Consider the following 19,900-nt stretch of genomic DNA (forward strand, 5'->3'; position numbering starts at 1 on the left):
TGCTCTTTCAGAATTTGCTTTATTAGTTAGATTTTATTTTGTGGTTTTTACATTACCTTTTGAAAGAACATCCAGATCTTCTTGTGTTTGCCAAGAATCCAAAGTGTTTACGACTTTTAGAACACTTTTCATGGACTCCTCTTTTATTTTATTACGATAAACTACAAGAAGAGCTTTGCTGACCACATAGTGTAGGTTAAATTCAGCAGCTATCAATACCAGTCGGTATTTAATAAAGAGATAGAAAAGACCTCAAATCGACCAATAAAACAACAATTAAACAACAGTATAATGTAATGTGAAGCATCCTAATCTGTCACTCAAGCATGCACCTATAAAAAATATTATAAAAATGGAAAATCTCCAGAAATATAAACTTTTAAGGTACGTTTAATGTTCATATCAGTCCATAGTCTGTCTTAATGTCTGCCAGACTGCTGTGTATCCATCTCCAGACGACATTCCTCCATCTTCATCCTCAGGTCAGAGGTCAGTGGGTGACCATCACCATGAGTCATCCTCATGATTATAAAAGCCTGACAGAAGAGGAAACATGCAAAGAACATTAGCAAAAAGTAGTTTATTCAAGTGTACCATACTTAAGTTATAGTAAAAATTAAACTAGGTAATGGAAGATTAATTTTTACATGCGGATGTTTTCACTTATAACATGGAAAAAACATCTTGCTAAGGGTAAAATAATCTGACCCAGTTTAGTTCAAAGAAGTATTAAATTAGTGTACTTTCTAGTACACTACAAGTACATGGTGCAAAATATACTTGCTATGAAATGAACTTCAAATATACAATTTTTTTGTTAGGAGTTATGATCTTTGTATTGAGGAAATGCAATGGTACAAAAACACCACAATTTAACAATTAAATTATGAGATAAAAACTTTAGATATGTGTAATAAATGACACAACAACAACAAACAGTGTAGAAACACAAAGCAGAATCTAAAAACCTCTTTGAAAGTGTCCAAAGCGTCCTCCAGGTGCTCCAAGTGATGCTGCAGCTTCCCCACTCTCATCAGCTGAACTCCATGAACTGGATGAGGATCAGGGTAGAACAACCTACAGAAACAACAGACAGAAGACAAATTACCTTCAGCTCAATTATCTCTGTATTTATGTAGTTTTTGTTATTCTTCTCTGAGGATTAGAGGACATTCTAAGTCTGGCTGGCTCAAAGCGACAGAAATCTCTCCTCAGAGTCTGCAGACTCAGGATGGGCAGAAATTGTTTCTGGCAAAAGGTTTCCAAACGCAGCAGAGATCTGAAATGTGTTGTGTGCAAATAAATGTGTGTTGTATTTAAGCAGAATTAAAATAATACATTATGTGCAGTAAAGTTACACTTTTAAACTTTTACAACCTTCTGAATAAGCATTATCTAGTTTTTCAATTTGTCCCATGTTCAGTTTTTGTTATAAGTGTAACATGACAAATTTTCTGCAGGGCTGCATGATATCAGAAATATATTTAATTACAAAGCTACTTCCAAACATAACAATGACATCATCAATTATAATTAACACACTTTTTCAGAGATTTTTCTTTGTTTCTTTGCAGACAACAGAAAGGCTCGACACTTGAAGTATATTGTGAAGCAACATTTTGCATCCAAGTAATTCTGTGTGATTCCAATATTGATAGAATTAATATTGATAGATGTTAACCTCAGGTTTGAACTGTATATTCATATGTTTTATTATTATTTCTATTCATGTGGGCAACGTGCCTCTAAAATATTATATCTTAAAGCCAGAACTCCTCTTCCAGTTTTTCTTGTCGTAAAATTTTCCCCACATTATTATGGCTTCATAAATTTAATTTTCTCCCTCTAAACTGTGGTCTTTAGAAAACACTTCAATAAATGATAGATATTATTCCGACAAGACAAGTATCTTCATCCAATCAGACCTGAAGCATCGCTCTCCAGTTCTCCCAGTTCAGCCAGATTAAAAAGGCCAATTTACCCAAAGGGGAAAATTGAAAAAGCAGCTTAAAAACCACAGCAGCTGCATCAGTGAGGAAGACAGTGAGGAAGAGAGCCAGCCTTCAAGTACCAGTCAGAGGAACATCATGTTTGTGCTGCAACATGAACAAACACAAGGAACTATTTCAATGATGGTTTTTAAAAACTTTCCTATACCAAACTAGTTTTTAAACTCCATCTTCCAACCTTAAATGTCTGTAAAAAATCGTTTAAGACTAACCCGTATGATGGTATTAAAATGTTCAGCAGCAAAGTGTAAATCCTTCTTCATTTATACTCTCAAATTAGAATTTCAGGCGCAGCTTATCCGTCTTTCAGTCAACAGCCAGCATCATTATTATAGGAGGATGCACGCATGAGGTCAATACGAGTCCACTTCACCCAAATTAATTGTTTCTATATGCTCTCAGTCGCATTAAATTTTAGAAAAAAAAAAAAAAGCAATTAATATCAAGTAAAATCTAAGTTGATTAAAATGAGAAGGCCACAGCCTGAATAATCTGTCACTCTGTGGCTTCTCTGATTATTTTCAAAGCTAGTTTTTGTTTTTCCCTCTCGGTGCTAATTGCCCATTTGTTCACACCGTCAAGCTCAACTAAACAACCAGCCGACATGCTGCACAATTACAGAGGTGGACCCCAGTCCTGTGGTTAAAAGCGATTAGTTAAGCAGAGAATTCAGTTTCAAAACCAACAGCATTAGTCCTCCATGAATAATAACAAGTTGCAATATTGATTTAATTATCAATCCGTTGATTCTGGCTAGCGCAAACACGCACACAAGGTCTGCATTCCAATTAGATTTCCTTTTTGCATATGCAACCAAAAGGCAATTAGAATAATTTCATTAACTTGCCGTCTCCTGACTTTTCACCTAATTTTCTTTTTCTTTTCCAGTGAGAATAAACTGAAGAGATATATGGAAAGCTGGTTAGAAAATCATAGCTTTCAGCGATAAGAGAGAGAGAGAGGAATAGAAATGAATAGTTGTGGAGAGTGTAGCAATTTAAGGCGAATGCAGTGGAACTAATTAGGCGCTTGTTTAGATTCACACCCTGCTGTTTTATAGGAGAGCGAAACACAAATCGTCTCATTGAGGAGAATAACGAAGGAGAGGAAAACCACAGCATTCTACATAGATGCATTTTTTTTTTCAGCGTTACATCACTTCACTTCTACTTTCTTCCACAAATGAGCAAACTTGGAACAACCCTGTGTTTATTAGTATAATAAAAGATGACTTCCATAAGCTTTAAATCACATCTGACGTTTAGTCCTTGTTTTTCCACAGACGAATTAATGTTAAAATTAGGGAAAGTCCCATGAGATACAATGAACCCCAACATAAAACAGTAATACATTTCACTAGAGTCAGTGAATTACATTTTTAACTTGGATATAAGAAGTCAAAACAGAGAGGAAAAGAAGGTCTCTTTCTCAGACATAAGATTTCATGCCAACAATTCGCTCCATCCCATCTTTCTATTTTTTTGCTTGTCAGGGACAATATATACTGTAGCACTTATATACATGACTAATTTGCAATGCTTTTCCCTAGAAGGGCTAGTACATAAACAATCACTACCAATCTGAGAACAATCTGACAAACCCTTCAGCTATTTAGCAAAGATGAATGGGCAAACATAACCCAAAAAGAATGTCTTTAACCGCAGCAATATGTGGTTCTACAAAGTTTGGAGTTTTAGCAGAAAAAGGGTTGCTTTTTTCCTTTTTTAACAATCTGCTCTGCTTTGTGTTGGTCTGCAACCCAGGATCCACATAAAACACACTTAGGTTTGTAGGCTTACCTTGATAGAAAACTACTGGACTGATTCACAGAGCATTGCAAGAAACAAACATGTCAGAAAATCTCATTTATCATAGTCCCATTTGTTCTTAACTTTGCAAGCGAGAATTATACCTCAGTTTGCATGAAACATGATTGTTTCCACCAGAGAATGGAGGAGAAATGAGAGCTTATATTTTACATAATTTCACAGGCAGGATTGCAAAGACTGAAATTCTACTGAGGCTTTTGTGAATGCTAGGCTAACATTTATATTAATCCAGCTGAATGTTAATGAAGAGTTGAGTTACACATTCTTGCCCTGAAACAACTGCAGCTGGATGCAACAATTCATGTTTACACAGAGGTGGAAGCCAAAAATGTAAAAAGTATTAAGGCACCAGATCCTACCACAGTATATTGCCTTAGCTCTATATGAAAGCTATACTTTTATACATAAATTTTTCTTACAAATACAGGTTTTTGCATTACATATTCATGATTCATGAAAGCGTGTATGAGCGTATCTATGGCAGTAAAATATGGGAAGAATAGAGACGTTCGATGAGCCTGGCTTGCACAGCCTGCAGCAGGTGTGCATTATTCGCAGGGAATAACCTCTCTATACATCACAGGCAGAGAAATAAAAATTGGGAAAGGACTTGCCGTGAGAGTGAGAGAAGAAAGGAATGCAGAGTGAGAGGAAAGAGAGGAAAAAGAGAGATGTAGAGAACTCCTGCAGCTACTTTCAGCCCAGAGGAAGAGATGAGATGAACACAGAGTTTCCTCCTCCCACTCATTCTCCAGAAACCTGTTTTTCATTATTTTACATTCATTGTGGTCTCCCTTCCTTGCAAACAATATTTTCAGTGTTTTGCTGCTTATTTACGCATGCAATCAGTTTCTCTCCGCTCTGTTAACCCAGGTGAGTTTTCAGTCTTCCACTAAAGCTGCCCTAAACCTCCACAGGTTCATGGCAGAGATTTTATTAAGGAAGTTCAAACTCTTTTTTTTTTTAATTAAACTCAAAAGGGCTTGAAAAATCCTAAATCTTCCTCCACATACCTCTTTAGTTCTGAACCTTTAACATTTGAAGAAAAAAACATCATTTTGTGACATTTCCCTTAAGCTTTAAACAGCCCTCACTGCTCAGTGGATTGGTTTGTAATTTGTACAGCAACTCTTTCAGGTAACATCTTCTCTTAGGAATCGGTTCAGATCTTTAATATCAAAGTTATTTTGCTCTGAAGAACAAATTCAGGCTGTGCATTTGAATATCGCAGATCTCTTAATAGAAAAAAGAAACAGGTTTTTGCAACAAACTGCAGCAGTTATTGATGTGTCACACATATCACATTTTAAATTAAACTCATCTGGATTTGTATTATTTTCATGTAATGAAAATAGTTAATTGTTGAAGAAATAATCATCTTTGAAGTCTAAGATTACACAATTCAAGAAAATCTTACTATTTTTGATAATTAAAGTTTCTAGTGTTAATGTCTTAGTACATTTGAAATGAGACAAAACGAGCCTCCAGGTAACTTTTCAGCAATAAATGGGAGCTTGTTTTAAGTCAATAATTACTTAATGTTGATGAAAAAGTACCAGTTACATTGTCGGATTATTTCACTTATAAAATGGGGAAAAAATGTTTTGTTTCACTGGCAACGTTTTTCACTTAGAACTAGAATGTTTTCATCAATATTAAGGAATCACTGACAAAAGACAAGCTTATACCATGCTAGACAATTACTTGCAATTTTTGTCATATTTCAAGTTGACTAAGATATTTCCACTAGAAACTGGACCAAAAAAATGCTTGGTAAGATTTTGTGTTTTTGCCATGTTGTCATACACAGTTACACACAAGAAAATATATCCAAAATAACCTTTCATTAATATGCAAAAACTTGCTTCAGCATATTTAGGTGCTAAAAAACCCTGGAAGTCATTGACAAATCACTTGTCTTTTCCAGCAGCCATTGTACAGTGCATACAGCGGTAAAACCAGCTGACCAAACGTGCTGGAGCTTCCAACTGGGTTGCTGGCCAGCTTTGCTGGCGTTGCTAGGTAACGAGCTGGGCTTTGCTGAGGTTGCTAGGTGAGGGTCACTGCCTGCTGATTTGTGACTTTACATACTGGAGGTTTTTGAAGTGGCTCAATTTCCAGACACCAAAAAAACAGGAACTTATTACTAAAAAAACAGCTGGGTGGGTTTCTTAAAGCGCTGTGACTGTTTTTAGAAGCAGCTAAGAACCAAATGGAAGTACAAAAAAAAAGTGCAAATTATTAATTTTGTATAATAGGTCCCCTTTGAAGAAGAGTTAGGTTACAAAATAAAAGCTCTGTTCACTCCCTCATCTCATTATGCCCACATCAACTCTGGAGGAGCTGCAGACATCTCCAGCTCAGGTGGTTAAATCTGATAACAGGGCAGCTGTTAGTCATGGACTCCACAAACCTGGCCTTTAGGGAGGAGCAGCAAGAAGAAAGCCAGGTTTTTTAAATTACCCAGATCCCCTTTCTGCTCACCACCGCCACTCTTTCCTTCTGCAGCTCAGAGTCTGCTTATTTATTTATAAGCTGTGTTGTGGTTTCTCTCCTGTGGTTCGTTGGCGCTGGTGTGAGCGAGAGCACGGCTGTGCCACTGGAGCTCTGCCCTTCACACAAGATCAATTAGTCTCACACACACACAAAGGAAAGTGCATAAGAGGTGGAAGGCTGGGAGAGAGCATACCGCACTGCAGAAACAAGGATGCAGAGGCGTGTGAGGGTTGTACATATCAAATCAGACAATAATTCACCTCAGGTGCTTCTAGGATGTTCCTATATTTAAATACCTACATGCTTTTTAACTTCCAGTAAAAAGACCTTCATCAAAAAAGAAGTTAATTCAATGAAACATTTTCTGTGATATTGACAGTTTTACGTTTAGAAATACATATCCCTCATCTCATTTCTCAGTTTCTACAGCCGCTCCTACCTTTTTATATTTCCCACCTGTGACAGAATCCAATGATCCATGGAAGAAGGTGAACAAATCAGGTTAAGGGCACTGAACAAATCGAGACATAACTTCTTTGCAGCCATCATTTGGAGCTGACGTTTATTACATATGAGGCGTGACACCGCTCCATCATCATCTCTCCGTTGTATTGTTACTGTACTTTATGATCTCTGTCTCTGAGCAGAGCAGTGTGAAAACATATAGAATTACTTCTGGTTCAATTTAGCGTATAAACCCATGTGAGGTGTTACAGATGTTGGATGGAGACCCTGGCAGCTTTTCCTATTATTGCTTTTTTTTCCTACCGCCAGGATAAAAATGAAAGCCAAATGCCAGACATTTTAGAAATATTACACAAAATACTTAAAAGCTAGAAGACTAATTTGTAGAACTGAAGTTATTTATGGCCTAATTCAGCTATTTGACTGCTGCTGTGCATAGAATATACTGTATTTCCTGAGTAGTTTATTAAATAAAAATGTTCATTAGCATGCCAGACCTTCATTACCGTGAACTCTAATGATTTGCATTCATGGCACAATGCGAACTGTTTTATATTTAATGCCTCCAACACCAGCCCTAAATTATCATCATAAATCACTGTAAGAGTCACAGTCAGCATATTATAAGATTAAACCCAATAAACAAAATCGTCAGAAAGCTGTAAGATTTTTATTTAAACTCTGAGGTTATAGTACATAGATTACGAGGTCAAACATGATTTTCTCTCTTAAAACCTTAACATGTGATAATTGGATTAAAGCATGCTTTATGTAACAGAGATTTTCTAAAGAATTAAAACTCACCTGTAAGCTGGAAGTGTCTTCATGGCGTATCTCAGAGCCTCCTCCCACTGCCCCAGCTGCACAGCAGCATCTAAAGCCATGTCTGTGACCCTCAGCTTGTACAGATTTTCATCAGGAAGTTCAGCTCCAGCAGCTGACAGGAGATTACTGCAGCTCTCCAACAACGACGGCCAATCTGCAGGGGCAAGAGTTAAGGAAAAGGAACAACAATCCTTCAAGAAAGTCTAAAGTATTTCTGAAAATGGCCACATAAATGTACAGATGTCGTTTTATGAAAATATGTCTGCATGCCTTATGTGTTGATTTTCGGATACAAAAGAAAAGTCGCACATTTGATTGGCAATTATTTAAAAAATGTTAAGATATATAAATATTTACACCCCAACAAACATTTGAATGATTTATGATTGTGACGAGTTAGTCATGTTAAGCTTTCATAGTAATTACAAAACGTTTCCAGGAAACCAGGATATAAAATGCTAACATGTCAAAACATTGCAGTTATTGTAAAGTCAGCAGATGTCTACAAAGATTAATCATCAAGTCTCGATTTCCTGGGAATCCGACGGTTCTGTGCTGGAAAATGGAGGGAAAGGATACTGGACTCGGTCTTCAGTCCTTCCAGGCTCGGTAGCGCCGCCTTCAGCTGCTGCCACTTTTCTTCTTCCCCTGACAGCATGAATTCCTCCTGAATCAAAGGAAAACCATGTAAAAACTAACCACAGATCTTGCTCTGGAAGGATCTTATAGGTCGCTGCAAACTCACTAACCACCACAGAAAGAAAAAAGTATAAAAAAGTTGGATCAGTTTAACTTGTATATTTCTGTGGCTAATAATCATAGACGACTTAGGAAAAATATTTAACTTTAACTTTTTCCCATTTTCCCACGTTACACTAACTTCACATTGTTGTAACTTCACATACAATAAAATCACATTGTTGATTTTATTGGGATTTTTGTTGTAAAGTGGAAAGAAAAGAGACATTATTTTTTAGATTTACATTACAATCATTTGTTTTTGGTCCCATTGTCAATACTTTGCTTAACCATATTTTGAGGTCTTTTCTGGAAAGTTTCCATCAACTTTGCAAAACAAAAAATCTAAATTTCTTCCAAGCTGATAGCTGCGAACATTAATTATCCAAATCCTCTGGTTAAAGAAGAATAAATAAAAATGTACATCAAATTTTGTGGTTGCAATAAACAAATTACGGCAAAGTTCAAGATGTATTCAAAGCTCTGTAAATAAACTCAAAACTTAACTTCATGCCAAATATTTTACTAAATTCTGCTGTCATATCAGTTAAATCATTTCAAAACAATGTAATTTTTATTGTAATAAGTTCTTACAAAAGCACTCCTCTGCCTTCATGTTGACTATGTTGCCATGATAACTTCAGGTCACAACTGTGCAGCCGGTTGTCAGATCAAAGCAACTGAAATAACACAGCGTCTGTGTTGCACTACAACAAAGGGTTAGTTGAATAAAATAAAGCCATTGTGGCAAAACCCAACCGACTCACACACACAACAATAAAGAGGCACAGCACTTCTGTGTGTAGAGGAAATGTCATTTAAATCCTACAATGGAGACATCAAAGACAAAAGTGAAGGCAGAAACAAAAAGACAAAGAGAGTGGGAGAAAGTAAACAGACAGAGTTGGACGGAAACGCTGCGAAATCAGGGCAGGAAGACGGAACGGGCATAGATGGATGGAAAAGAAAAGTGCAGCTGAAAGACAAGATAATTTTCTCATTTTTCAGTAGGTGGCCAGGCAGACAGAGGGAGGGCATAGAGAGGTGGAGCGTGACAGAGTGACAGAGAAGAAGAGGAGGACAGCAGGAGATAAGAAAGCATGTCAGAGTGAAGGAGGGAAGAGGAGAAGAGGACAGGAGAGGGTACACCGAGACACGTTGTGCACCGATACGCTGTCTGAGCAGCAGAGTAAATGTGTGTGAAGACAGGAGAAAGAGGGTGGAGGAACACACAGGGGTGTGTTTTAACTTCTGAAAACATTTCCATTTGATCAATATATCATCAAGACAATCAGGACCGGACGATGTGGCTGAAAAACCTATCATGATATAAGTGTTTCATGTCGGTCGATATTGATAATTATTAATTTTTTATTTTATTTTAAATATCTAAAATCCTGCCAAACTTACCCTTCCTATTTTATCCACAGTTTTAACTCCACTCCTTTGTTTTGTTTTTAAGCAGTTATGAGGCACGGTGGCAAAACCTTAAACTGCTGCTTTGCCAGTTACTCAACATGTTGTTGCTAGGTAACCATAGAATGAGTGAGTTAGTTGATTCCTCCTTGTTTAAGCTGGGAGAGGTTGAGCAGCTAAAATTATTTCAGACGCAATATCCATTCATATTGACCACATGTCTATAAATTGTTACCAATTTATTGTCCACAACAACATCATTATCATTTGTGGTAATTCAAAAGGGAAACTTAAATAAATGCATTTTGAATCTTCTAATATTTAAAGAATGACCTTGTGGGCAGACAAAACCTACTTTGTCTGCACAGCATGACAAGTGAAGGCATTACGATTGTTTTCATTGGCATTTGGAAAAACATATTTTTATGTTTCATATCTTGTTTACTTTGCTAGAAAAATGCCAAAATGTTGTGCTGCTGAGTTTTGTGGGAGCATTAAAAAATGTTGTGAATCTACACGAACCAATCAGCATCTATCCTGTCTCCTGACCGACACAGCGCCCCCTGCTGATTCCACTGTAGATTCCAGTTTTAGGCTCGAGATGCGTCATAAATCCACGCTATGCTGACAAAAGCATTGCAGCCATTTCTCCATGTTTTCCTCCATTAGGTGGGAAGGACCCATGAGGCACGTTGACACAAAACTACATTAAGAGGACAAAAGATCTTGTTTTCTTTCACATTGTTGATTTTTGCAGCATCCTTTTCCTCTGTTGCCAGTTAAAAGCTGCGCATATGTCTGACATTCCCATTAAAAAGGTTTTTTTAAAACAGACAATGTCCTATTTGCGACAAATGTGCAGTAGACACTGAAAATCCATATATGGAACTAACTTCCTGTTTTGACTACAACGGTTGTTACTTTTCAGCTAAACAAAACAATAGGAAGGTCAGTTATCATTTATTTATGTTTTGTAATGCAATATTTATGGGTTTTAAATCTAAAATACATTTGCCATACAAAACAATATCAAACAATCTGCAGTGGATCCTGCTTTTAGCAGGTCTCGAATCAAACCAAGTTTATTTTTATAGCATATTTTAGCAACAAGGAAATTCAAAGGCACAATGACAACATAAGCAACAAAGAAAATAATAGAGACTATATAATAACTAGAACATCAATAATTTGAATAAAAGGCAGTTCTAATAAACAAGGTTTTAGCCTTGATTTTTTACAGAATTTATGCAGAATAACTATAGAATAAAAAAGAGGCAAAAAAATCCCCACAAAACATTTCTATATTGATTCAGCCACACAAACAAATCACTGCTTTCTCTGATTTTATTTTAATAATAGAGCATTTTTTGTTTTTATGTTTTGTCAGTTTGTTTTGATGCAATAACATAAAATTGATTTTGACTGAGGATGAAAATAGTAAAAAGTTTACAGTAGTTTTAAAGGTTTCTGTTCGTCCTCACCTCTTCTGTTGAGCTGCATCTCTGGCAGTGGCAGACGAAGTGGTACTGCTCCTGCAGCTGCTTCTGCCGCTCTTCAGTCAGGGACAAAGTCTCAATATAACTTATCGTTAACTAGACACAGGAGAGAACATGACACTCAAAGTCACACTTTTTGAATGTGAAAGCCAAAGTGTCTGCTTTCGTGGCGCTTTCGAACATTTTGTGATAATGCAGAGCAAAATTAAGTGTGATTTTGTGAAGACGGATTTAAAAAAAAAAACAGATGAATTTGAGTGAAACTGTGCATGGGTGAAATTTTTGCTGTGGCACTTTGTGTGTGGATGTGTGAGAGTCTTAGTCCAGATGGCAGGGATGAATCTCATTATATTTAGTCACAATGCATCTCATTACACAGTCACAAGGGATGATGGGAAAAAAAAATGAAGAAACACAGTCGTGTTAGAAGCTGTCATCCTGCTTGTGCTACCGAGATGTTTCACTAAGATTAATAACAAAGTTTATTGTCCTTCTACTGACACTTTTTAGCATAATAGTAATATAGTCTAATAAATCTTGCTATAGTGAGAAAACATAAAAGAAGAATCATGTTCCACGATGTTAATGGTGTAAAAATAGAGGGTGAATTTTCTTTGTCTGACCTCGTCTTTAGGGCGAATATCCTGGACGGCTCGGAGCTGCAGCCGCTCACCCTCAAACACCATCACACAGTTTGGCCGACAGTCATGATTCAACAGGGATAAACTGAGACAGACGAGAAAAAAAGAAGTAGAAGTAGAAGAAGAAGAGAGGACAGCAGAGCAAGAGGAGCATGTACAACAGGAAGAAGATCACAAAAGAGCAAAAAGGAGTAGAGAAAAAGAGGAGAAAATCAGGGGGAAAGAGGAGCAGAAAGACGGGTCAGAAAAAATAAATAATTTGTGCTTAACTTTGAAATTTTACATTTTTTGTCAATCTACATTCTTACAAAATTAAATCATTCACAACTGCAGTTCATAATGTCTTGCCATAAGATTTTAAACCATTTAACTGACAGACTTCAGTCTAAAAATACAAAAACTAAAGCACCAATTTTACATAGACTCAGTTGATTGGTGACTAAAATCAAGAGATTTTTTTTTTCAAACACACATATACTACAGAGAAAAAATATAATTTATTTATACATGTTAACTTAAAAGGGACACAGTTCTGGTCAGATGTTTACATACACTTGTTTGTAAAACATTTATAATTTTTTTAAGCAATTTTGGATTTGTAGCGATCACTTAAATCGTTCTCTTCGTTATTACACAACATGCAACTGCAATACACTTCTGAATCCAAAACTGGAGGCTGAAATCTAAAGTTATTATCAAATTTCTTTGAAATAGTATGAAGAAATAAATACATAAACCTCAACTAACATTTGATTAAATGTCCCTTTGGACGTTGCTGAGAAACCATAGGCTTTTAGTAAACATATGAAGTAAAAGATGCTGGAACATCACTATCACTGAATGAATTAAAATGAGTTCAAGGGATAAACCAATAAGCTTTATAGGCACCTTCAAACTAACAGAAAGCAACTCTAATTGATCAGCCAAATGCCTTCTGAAGAAATGTTTATGGTGAGAAGAGACAAAGAAAAAAAATCTAAGAAAATTATAATAATTTGAACTTCTGAATCCAATTATTTGTTTTTAAAATCATTAGAGTTGCATAATGTACTTTCATTTTACCTCTAAAGTAAAATGGTTTAAATAAATTATCAAAAAGACCACAATTATTATGATAAGTGCATACAAACTGTACAATGCATGAGATTAAAAAATTATACTTAAAAAGTATATCATAGCAACTATAGGGAGAATACAAGGAGTAACTTTTGAAAAAATAAAGTAAGTTAAAATACAGAAATTTCACTAAAAGCATATTGAAACTTAATAAACTAATAAATTAAAAATAGAATAGTTGAAACTTACAGAGAAAGCAACTTAGAGAATATTTAAGTGACTGTAAAATTAAAAATAAACTAATTTTACTGCATCAAGGATACCTCATTTAAACGTGTCTATGAGTCATTATTTATACCTACAGGTGTCTTAAAAGTTTCCCTTTTGGATGAAAAAGGGAATGTATTTCAGCATTTATTTGATTAAATACATATTTTAATCTGAGCATTTTTAAATAGATTCCTTTAAAACTTTAACTTGTAATCAAAATTCCCATGAACAGAATATCTTAAAAAGATGTTTCACTGCTTGAAACAGCTAAAGTCTGTCTGCTCTGATTAACCATTAAATGTTTTAACTAATAGATAATTTAATGTGTCAGAGGAGAGGTTTAATATTTTCTTAATTGAAAGAAGTTTGACACTGGATTTATAAAAATCCTTTAAAAAAGTGACTCATAAATCAAACAGAAGCACAGAGTGATAAATTAAGCCATCTGCTACTGTCACAAAAATCCCAGTCTATTTCTTCCTGTCAGATTTCCTGCATCTCACAAACAAAAACAACAATAGATTCTCAGCCTGTGTCAAAACAAGTTTATTTCATTTCCCAGACCTATATTCTAGTGATATCTTTCTTCCTTTGACAGCAATTACGGGATTTCCATCACCATTTATGATGCATATAATAAGGCTGACAGTTGTCAAAAATTCATTTAATAAAATGTGGTTTATTTTAATCTCCTTAAACTGGTTTGCCCATTTTTTATTTTTACATTTTCTAGTTGATTCAATAAATAAATAAAAAAAGTTAAAACATTTTAAAAATTAACTTCTCAGAGGTGACATTTGTTTTGTTTTTGTTGCTCATCTATTGACTCTTTCATTCGAGGCGCCATCGTCGGAAAAGATCGGGAGTATTGACCTGAGCGACTGAAATGTTTTTGTCAGTTTATTCATGGTTTCTACTTGTTCGAGTCGAAATAATTTGTCTGTGAGCGTAACACACCTGGGCGGTATTTCAAAACAGCTAGCTTAGAACCCGACCCATACCATAATTTGTTGATCAAAATTACCGACTTTGCCCTATTTCACACCATATGATTTATATCATAAGTCATAAACAGCGTTTCCGTTTACACCGAATAAGCCTTAAAAACGTACAGAAGAGGAGATGCTAACCAGTTTTTTCCATACATGTTAGGCTACCTGACGTTGGGGCACTGTTTCCATGGTTACCAACGGTTAGACGCGTACCTTCTCCATAATGACATATTTGATATCTTTCTAATTACAATTACATACGAACGTTAATCTTCTTACCCTGTAAAAAATGTTCGCTGCAAATCCGCGGTTAGACCGAGGGCTGACAGTCAACGGCTGCTTATTCGTCACCTCCATACCTTTCCTCGTTAAAAGTTACGCAATAAAATGACAAGTTTCTTTTCTATCCTTGTCTGTTTGTGCAGCCGACCCCGCAGCACCCTATGATTATTTTTTTTACTGCGAAATCAACTAAATAAAAGCGATATTGGCTATCAGAGGTACGTTTTTTGACAGGGTTTACAGGAGCGCATTGATTGTTTTGACGTCCATCATGGCGGAGCCGGCGGAATTTAGAAGAGAATTACGTCACAGGATCGATAGATTATCACACTTAAAAAAAAATAAAAAAATGTTTATTTATTGCTCGTTTCATTATTGGCTAATGTGCTATGTTTTATGGTTTGTAGCAGTGGCGATTCTAGCACTGTTTTAAAACTGTATCTCAGCACCCCTGAATCAGGTTGCCACTCATCCCGTAAATGAGTGGCAACCTGTATTGAACCGATACATAACTGTCCGATAGACACGCCAATAATACACACATCAACACTAAGTTTAACAATAATGACCAAAATAAAACACAGGAAATATTAAGGTCAGCTACATTGCCGTGGCAGGAGCTAAAGGACCCCCTGAACGCTACGGACCGACGCTGAACGTCACGGTTGCCTAGAGACGCAATATATAGAGACTACGCAGCCGCGGTGAGCTGCCATCAACCCGCGTCTTTTTAAAACGTCCTCTAACCAATTCTATGTCCTTAGAAGCAAAAACGCTTTCAAAAATACAGACGTGAGTGAAAAGCCTCGCATTACAGCTGAACAATTTCAGAGAGGATGGATACTGTGTACATCGAAAGACAAAAAAAATGTTCTAGAGGGGGCCACGAGAGGTTTTAAAGAAATTAAAGCAAATAAATGTATTTTTAAAATATTCAGTGGTAGATATTTTTTTAAAAAAACCTTCACAATTTTATTTTAACAATGAATGAAAAATTATAGTGCTGCACTTTTAGCTGCTGTATTGAGGTAGGATCACACTTTCCATCTACTAAATCAGAGATCTGCAACCTGAATCTCTGGTGACACAAGTGGCTCTTTGGTTCACAATATTATATGATGAAATATTGCTCTGTTTGAATTTAATTCTTTGCTTTCTCCATAAACAAACTACATGGACCCCTGTCAGGTAAATTTGGTCTAGAACCAGACTTCTATCATCAGCACCTTAATTCAGATGGCAATTTGCAATGCAAAATATTATGCTTAGCAATTTTTTTGCAATAGGCAATTTTAAGTGGCAATGCAGTTCTTAGCCTTGTTAATTACTCTTATTGCTCTTTTGTGAAGTTTGATTAGTGACTGTTGTGCTATTTTGTAGTTCATTACCCAAACCTCTCTAGAGTCACGTAAATAAGGTCAAACTAAAGAACAGTGCAGAATGTTAGGCTGTTTCTGTGTGAACAGAAAGGTGTTTTGTCCTGAAACTATGACAGGCCCACTTCATGAACTGTGAACTGAAATAGTAAAACCAGACTCATAATTTCTACTTTTCCAACATTCTTATTTAAAGAGAAAGGCCAACAGCCACATAAAGTTAAGATAAAAATAAGGGTAATGCAATTTCTAAGTATGCTTTTCAAATAAAGTTCAGGTTAATGACTAGTTTCTCTAGGTATTAACCTGAACTTCTACCTTGATAAACTGGTTTTAGTAAAATGTTCTTCAAACGACAGGAAATGCATAGTTTTGAGAAGATTTAATTTTAATTTCTGGGGGAGCAGACCACGCTAGGACTGTGTCACTCCACAGCTGCTTGTTGCAGCAGATGTTGGCAGGTATGATGTGGTCTTGAGATTCTGTTTCAAACTGAGTTTATAAACCTCTGGAAAAAAATTTTACGTTTCTGTGATTTTACTCTTTATAAGTATATTTTTGATTAAAATGAACATTGTTCTTTTATTCTATGAATTACTGACAACATGACTTAATTTTGTTTGTGAATGTATGTAAATAAGCAGTTAGATTTAGAAAACAGCAACAACGAATATCTTCTCACGGGTCTTAGACCTGCTGGGGGCTAAGCCCCCCTAAAGGTCAGATCCTAGAATCGCCCCTGGTTTGAAGCACTTTGAACTGCCTTGTTGCTAAAATACAAAAGAAATTTTACTTGACTTGATTTTCCTATTTACACTGGTAGAACAAAATATAAAAAGAAAACCTTAACCTTATAAAGCCTATTTATTGCCACAATAGACACATAAAAGTTCTAGGTAGAACAAATATCTATATATTTATAGTTCCTTAACTATAAAGTACTAAGAGGGAGTTTTTTGATCTCATTCAAACACATACATGAAAACATTTTTGATTTTATATTATCACAAAGTACAGTAGTGTCTCCAATCCAGCCACGAACAGAAACTCTGCTGCAACTTTTAGATTTATCAATGTTTCAGCACACATGAATTATTTGTAGAAGAGGATATTCAACCTTTTGATTCTGGCATGTTGGAGCAGAATATTTCCTAAAGTTGCTGCACAAAAAGGCTTGAATCAAGCATAAGTTTTACCTGAATTTATTCAAATAAAACAACACAGTATATAATGGTAGCGTTATGTAGCACCTCAATCAACAGAAAGCGTCAACAATCCTAAAAATAAACCCCAAATAAAGGTCTGGAAATTGGTATTTACTCAGCTTTACATCTGTACCTGATGAGCATATTTCCTGCAGCAGGATGAGAATTTAACTCTTATTAAGAAGCCCCCAGCACAACGCAAAAAAAGACGTTTAATATCGCTGCAGACAAGGCTGGGAAAAAACACTGAAGGGGTCTGTGTGCTTTTACAGCCCCCTCCGTCACTGCAGCTATCGTTTATCATGTTCAGTGAAACAATGGGTGCATGAGATTAAGAATGCGTGTTCAGCCTTTGCAAAACCATCAATAACGCCCCTGGCTTTACTCTACAGTGGAGAAGTTGCAGGTTGAATATCAACCAGACATCAAGCCCTCTGAAAGATGCTTTTATCTTGAAGGGGAGCAGCTCATTAGCATGCTAATTAGACTAATTGACTAACGACTCACATAAACAGTATCTGTGAAAGTAAGTGTTGCTGTGTAGAGTGATGGAGAGTGAAAATATGATCCATCCATCTGATACTTGCCAGGAAAACGTTATTTAAAACACAAGCCTTTTATCAGGAGTGGAGACCGCCAGCCCTAGAGGTCAGACTGTCCTGAAGGTTTCAGATGTTCCCATGTTCTGACGCTCAAGACTTAAAGGCTGCATCATTAGCAGGTTTCTGCAGAGTGGATTCACAGGGTTTCCCTTGCGAGTTCACAAGTTCAAGCAGACTCACTTTAACTTCATTTATTTTAAGTTTACTCAAATTTAAACAGAGTTAAGACACATGCAAAACTTGCAGGACCAAGATAGCCCACGTCTATTTTAAATATGTTAAAACCTCAAAAGTTCTAGAAAATCAGAATTTATAAAAACTTTTGTTGTAAAGTGCTATGTTCCAGATTTATCTTTAATTACTTTTAATTAAATTAATTGTAATTAATTTTATTTATTTATTTTTGAGAATCATGATTCAAAATGCTAATTGACTCCAAGCCAATTTGTCCTGTTTCCCATTTAATCTCTTCCTACTTCCTATTTATACTCTTCAATTACCTTTTTACACCCAAATATTAAAACTGCACAATTTCTGTTTTTTTCACTTTGTTCTTAGCTAATTTAATGGTTTCTTAAACTTTTTATAGTAATTGTGTTGTAATGACTGTTGGCACTGATTATATCTATTGACAAAATGTATGTATAGTCATTTTAACACAGAGCTCTACTTTATCTCCACTGAAAAGGAGAAATTTCTTCAATTTCAACTAAAGTTGTTGAATTTTACTGATTTAATGGATACTTTGTCAAAATTAACAATGGTATCTGGGACTAAACAAATTTGCAAGAAAGAAAATGCAGAACTCATGTTATGAAATTTCAAGTTAGCAGGAAATATGAACTGCCAAGGAGCATAAAGTGGGAAATTATTGAAACTAAATGCTGTTAATATTAAAAAGTTTTGTAAATGTTTAACATCCTGCAGTGGAAACACACCTTTAGACCCGATAAAAACTCAAGAGTTTTTAGATCCTATGTTCAGTGCGATAACTGGCCCTGAAGCAATACTGGCAGCAAAATTTTCCAGAAGTAAACCAAAGGCGAAAAAGTACTTTTTGAAGTACAACATAGCCAGAATACAGAAATAAAGACACGAGCTGAACTGAGGTGCAGCCGTGGAAGAATAATCCCCCGACTTTCTTTAGCAAACCCACGGTTGCTAGGCAACCTAAAATACGAATAGACAGGGGAGCATCCTGCAAACGAGTCCATCATTTATGGATGAGTAGAAGCACAAATCACACCCAGACACGCGGCTTGGCTGAGCTTCACTGATGCCACTGCGACCATCTGACATCTCAACGCTGGCCAGATAAACTGGCTGGGATACCTGCGGCGTCAGTGACCGCACTGGCATGCGTGTGTGTGTGTGTGTGTGTGTGTTGCAGCACTAACAGCATGTACAACAACAGGCCAAATCCCACCCCGTTCACCCAGGAAGCAATAGAAGGGATTACCGAGCATATCGGCTTGCTGTGTGTGTTTGTGCACAGATCTTTCACTTTCACAGTCCAGACAACAACCGTTTCATCATTCACACAACACTTCCAGTCAAATCTCATTTTCCCTCAAAAGACGCCGGCTTCTGTCGCCCAAACTGTGTGATGATATTCCTCCAGGTTTTCACCTAACAAGGGGTAAAAAAAAAGTGAAAAAAAGTCACGTCTTCTTTTCCCTCCCTTTGCTTCTGACTTCAAAGAAGTGTCAGGACAGAGCGGGAAGCGCTGCGAGGGCTTTGAACGTGCGCCGCGGTGAAGGACTGATGGGGCAAAAACTGCATCTCCAAGCTGCATTTTCATCTAGTCAAAGTTACAAGACTGGGCGAGGCGAGCTGTACTACAATTAATTCAATATTTTTTCAGTTCCGTGAGTTTCAAACCCAGATGTTATTGCATTTACAAGAGTAAAAAAAAAAAAAATGTGTTACCTTGGATAAAGCCCCACTCCGACCTCCTGCAGCTCCCCGTCACTGATGGTGAAACAATTACAGGTCACCTTAAGAAGAAATCAAGAGATAAACAGGATGAAACAAATGAGAGAAAGTGATCATCAGCTACTTCAGGGGATCAAAATAACTTTAATCATTTGTTATTCTCACATAGATGCAGGTGTTCAGGTTATTTCTGAGTAGCAGAAGAAAACCTTTTCTCCCCAAAACGCAGAATCTTACAAACTATTTTTGTTCTGGTTTCAAGTGAAA

The 19,900-nt window shown here is 36.3% G+C and overlaps 1 protein-coding gene across 5 annotated transcripts in view; it reads right to left on the minus strand.

The window, feature by feature from the left end:
* smyd3 (SET and MYND domain containing 3) overlaps window positions 1-19,900 on the minus strand; it is a 74,545-nt gene continuing 54,645 nt past the window's right edge. For all 5 annotated transcript variants that reach the window (XM_044096095.1, XM_044096124.1, XM_044096115.1 and 2 more), the window contains 7 exons: window positions 19,628-19,695; window positions 11,898-12,000; window positions 11,260-11,370; window positions 8,204-8,291; window positions 7,604-7,778; window positions 969-1,077; window positions 1-536 (listed from right to left, as the gene is read on the minus strand). In XM_044096095.1, the coding sequence (XP_043952030.1) occupies window positions 420-536; window positions 969-1,077; window positions 7,604-7,778; window positions 8,204-8,291; window positions 11,260-11,370; window positions 11,898-12,000; window positions 19,628-19,695 (771 nt within the window). In that variant the 3' untranslated portion in view covers window positions 1-419. The remainder of the gene's footprint in view (window positions 537-968; window positions 1,078-7,603; window positions 7,779-8,203; window positions 8,292-11,259; window positions 11,371-11,897; window positions 12,001-19,627; window positions 19,696-19,900) is intronic.

The sequence above is a fragment of the Gambusia affinis genome, linkage group LG02, assembly GCF_019740435.1.
Source record: "Gambusia affinis linkage group LG02, SWU_Gaff_1.0, whole genome shotgun sequence".
NCBI lineage: Eukaryota > Metazoa > Chordata > Actinopteri > Cyprinodontiformes > Poeciliidae > Gambusia > Gambusia affinis.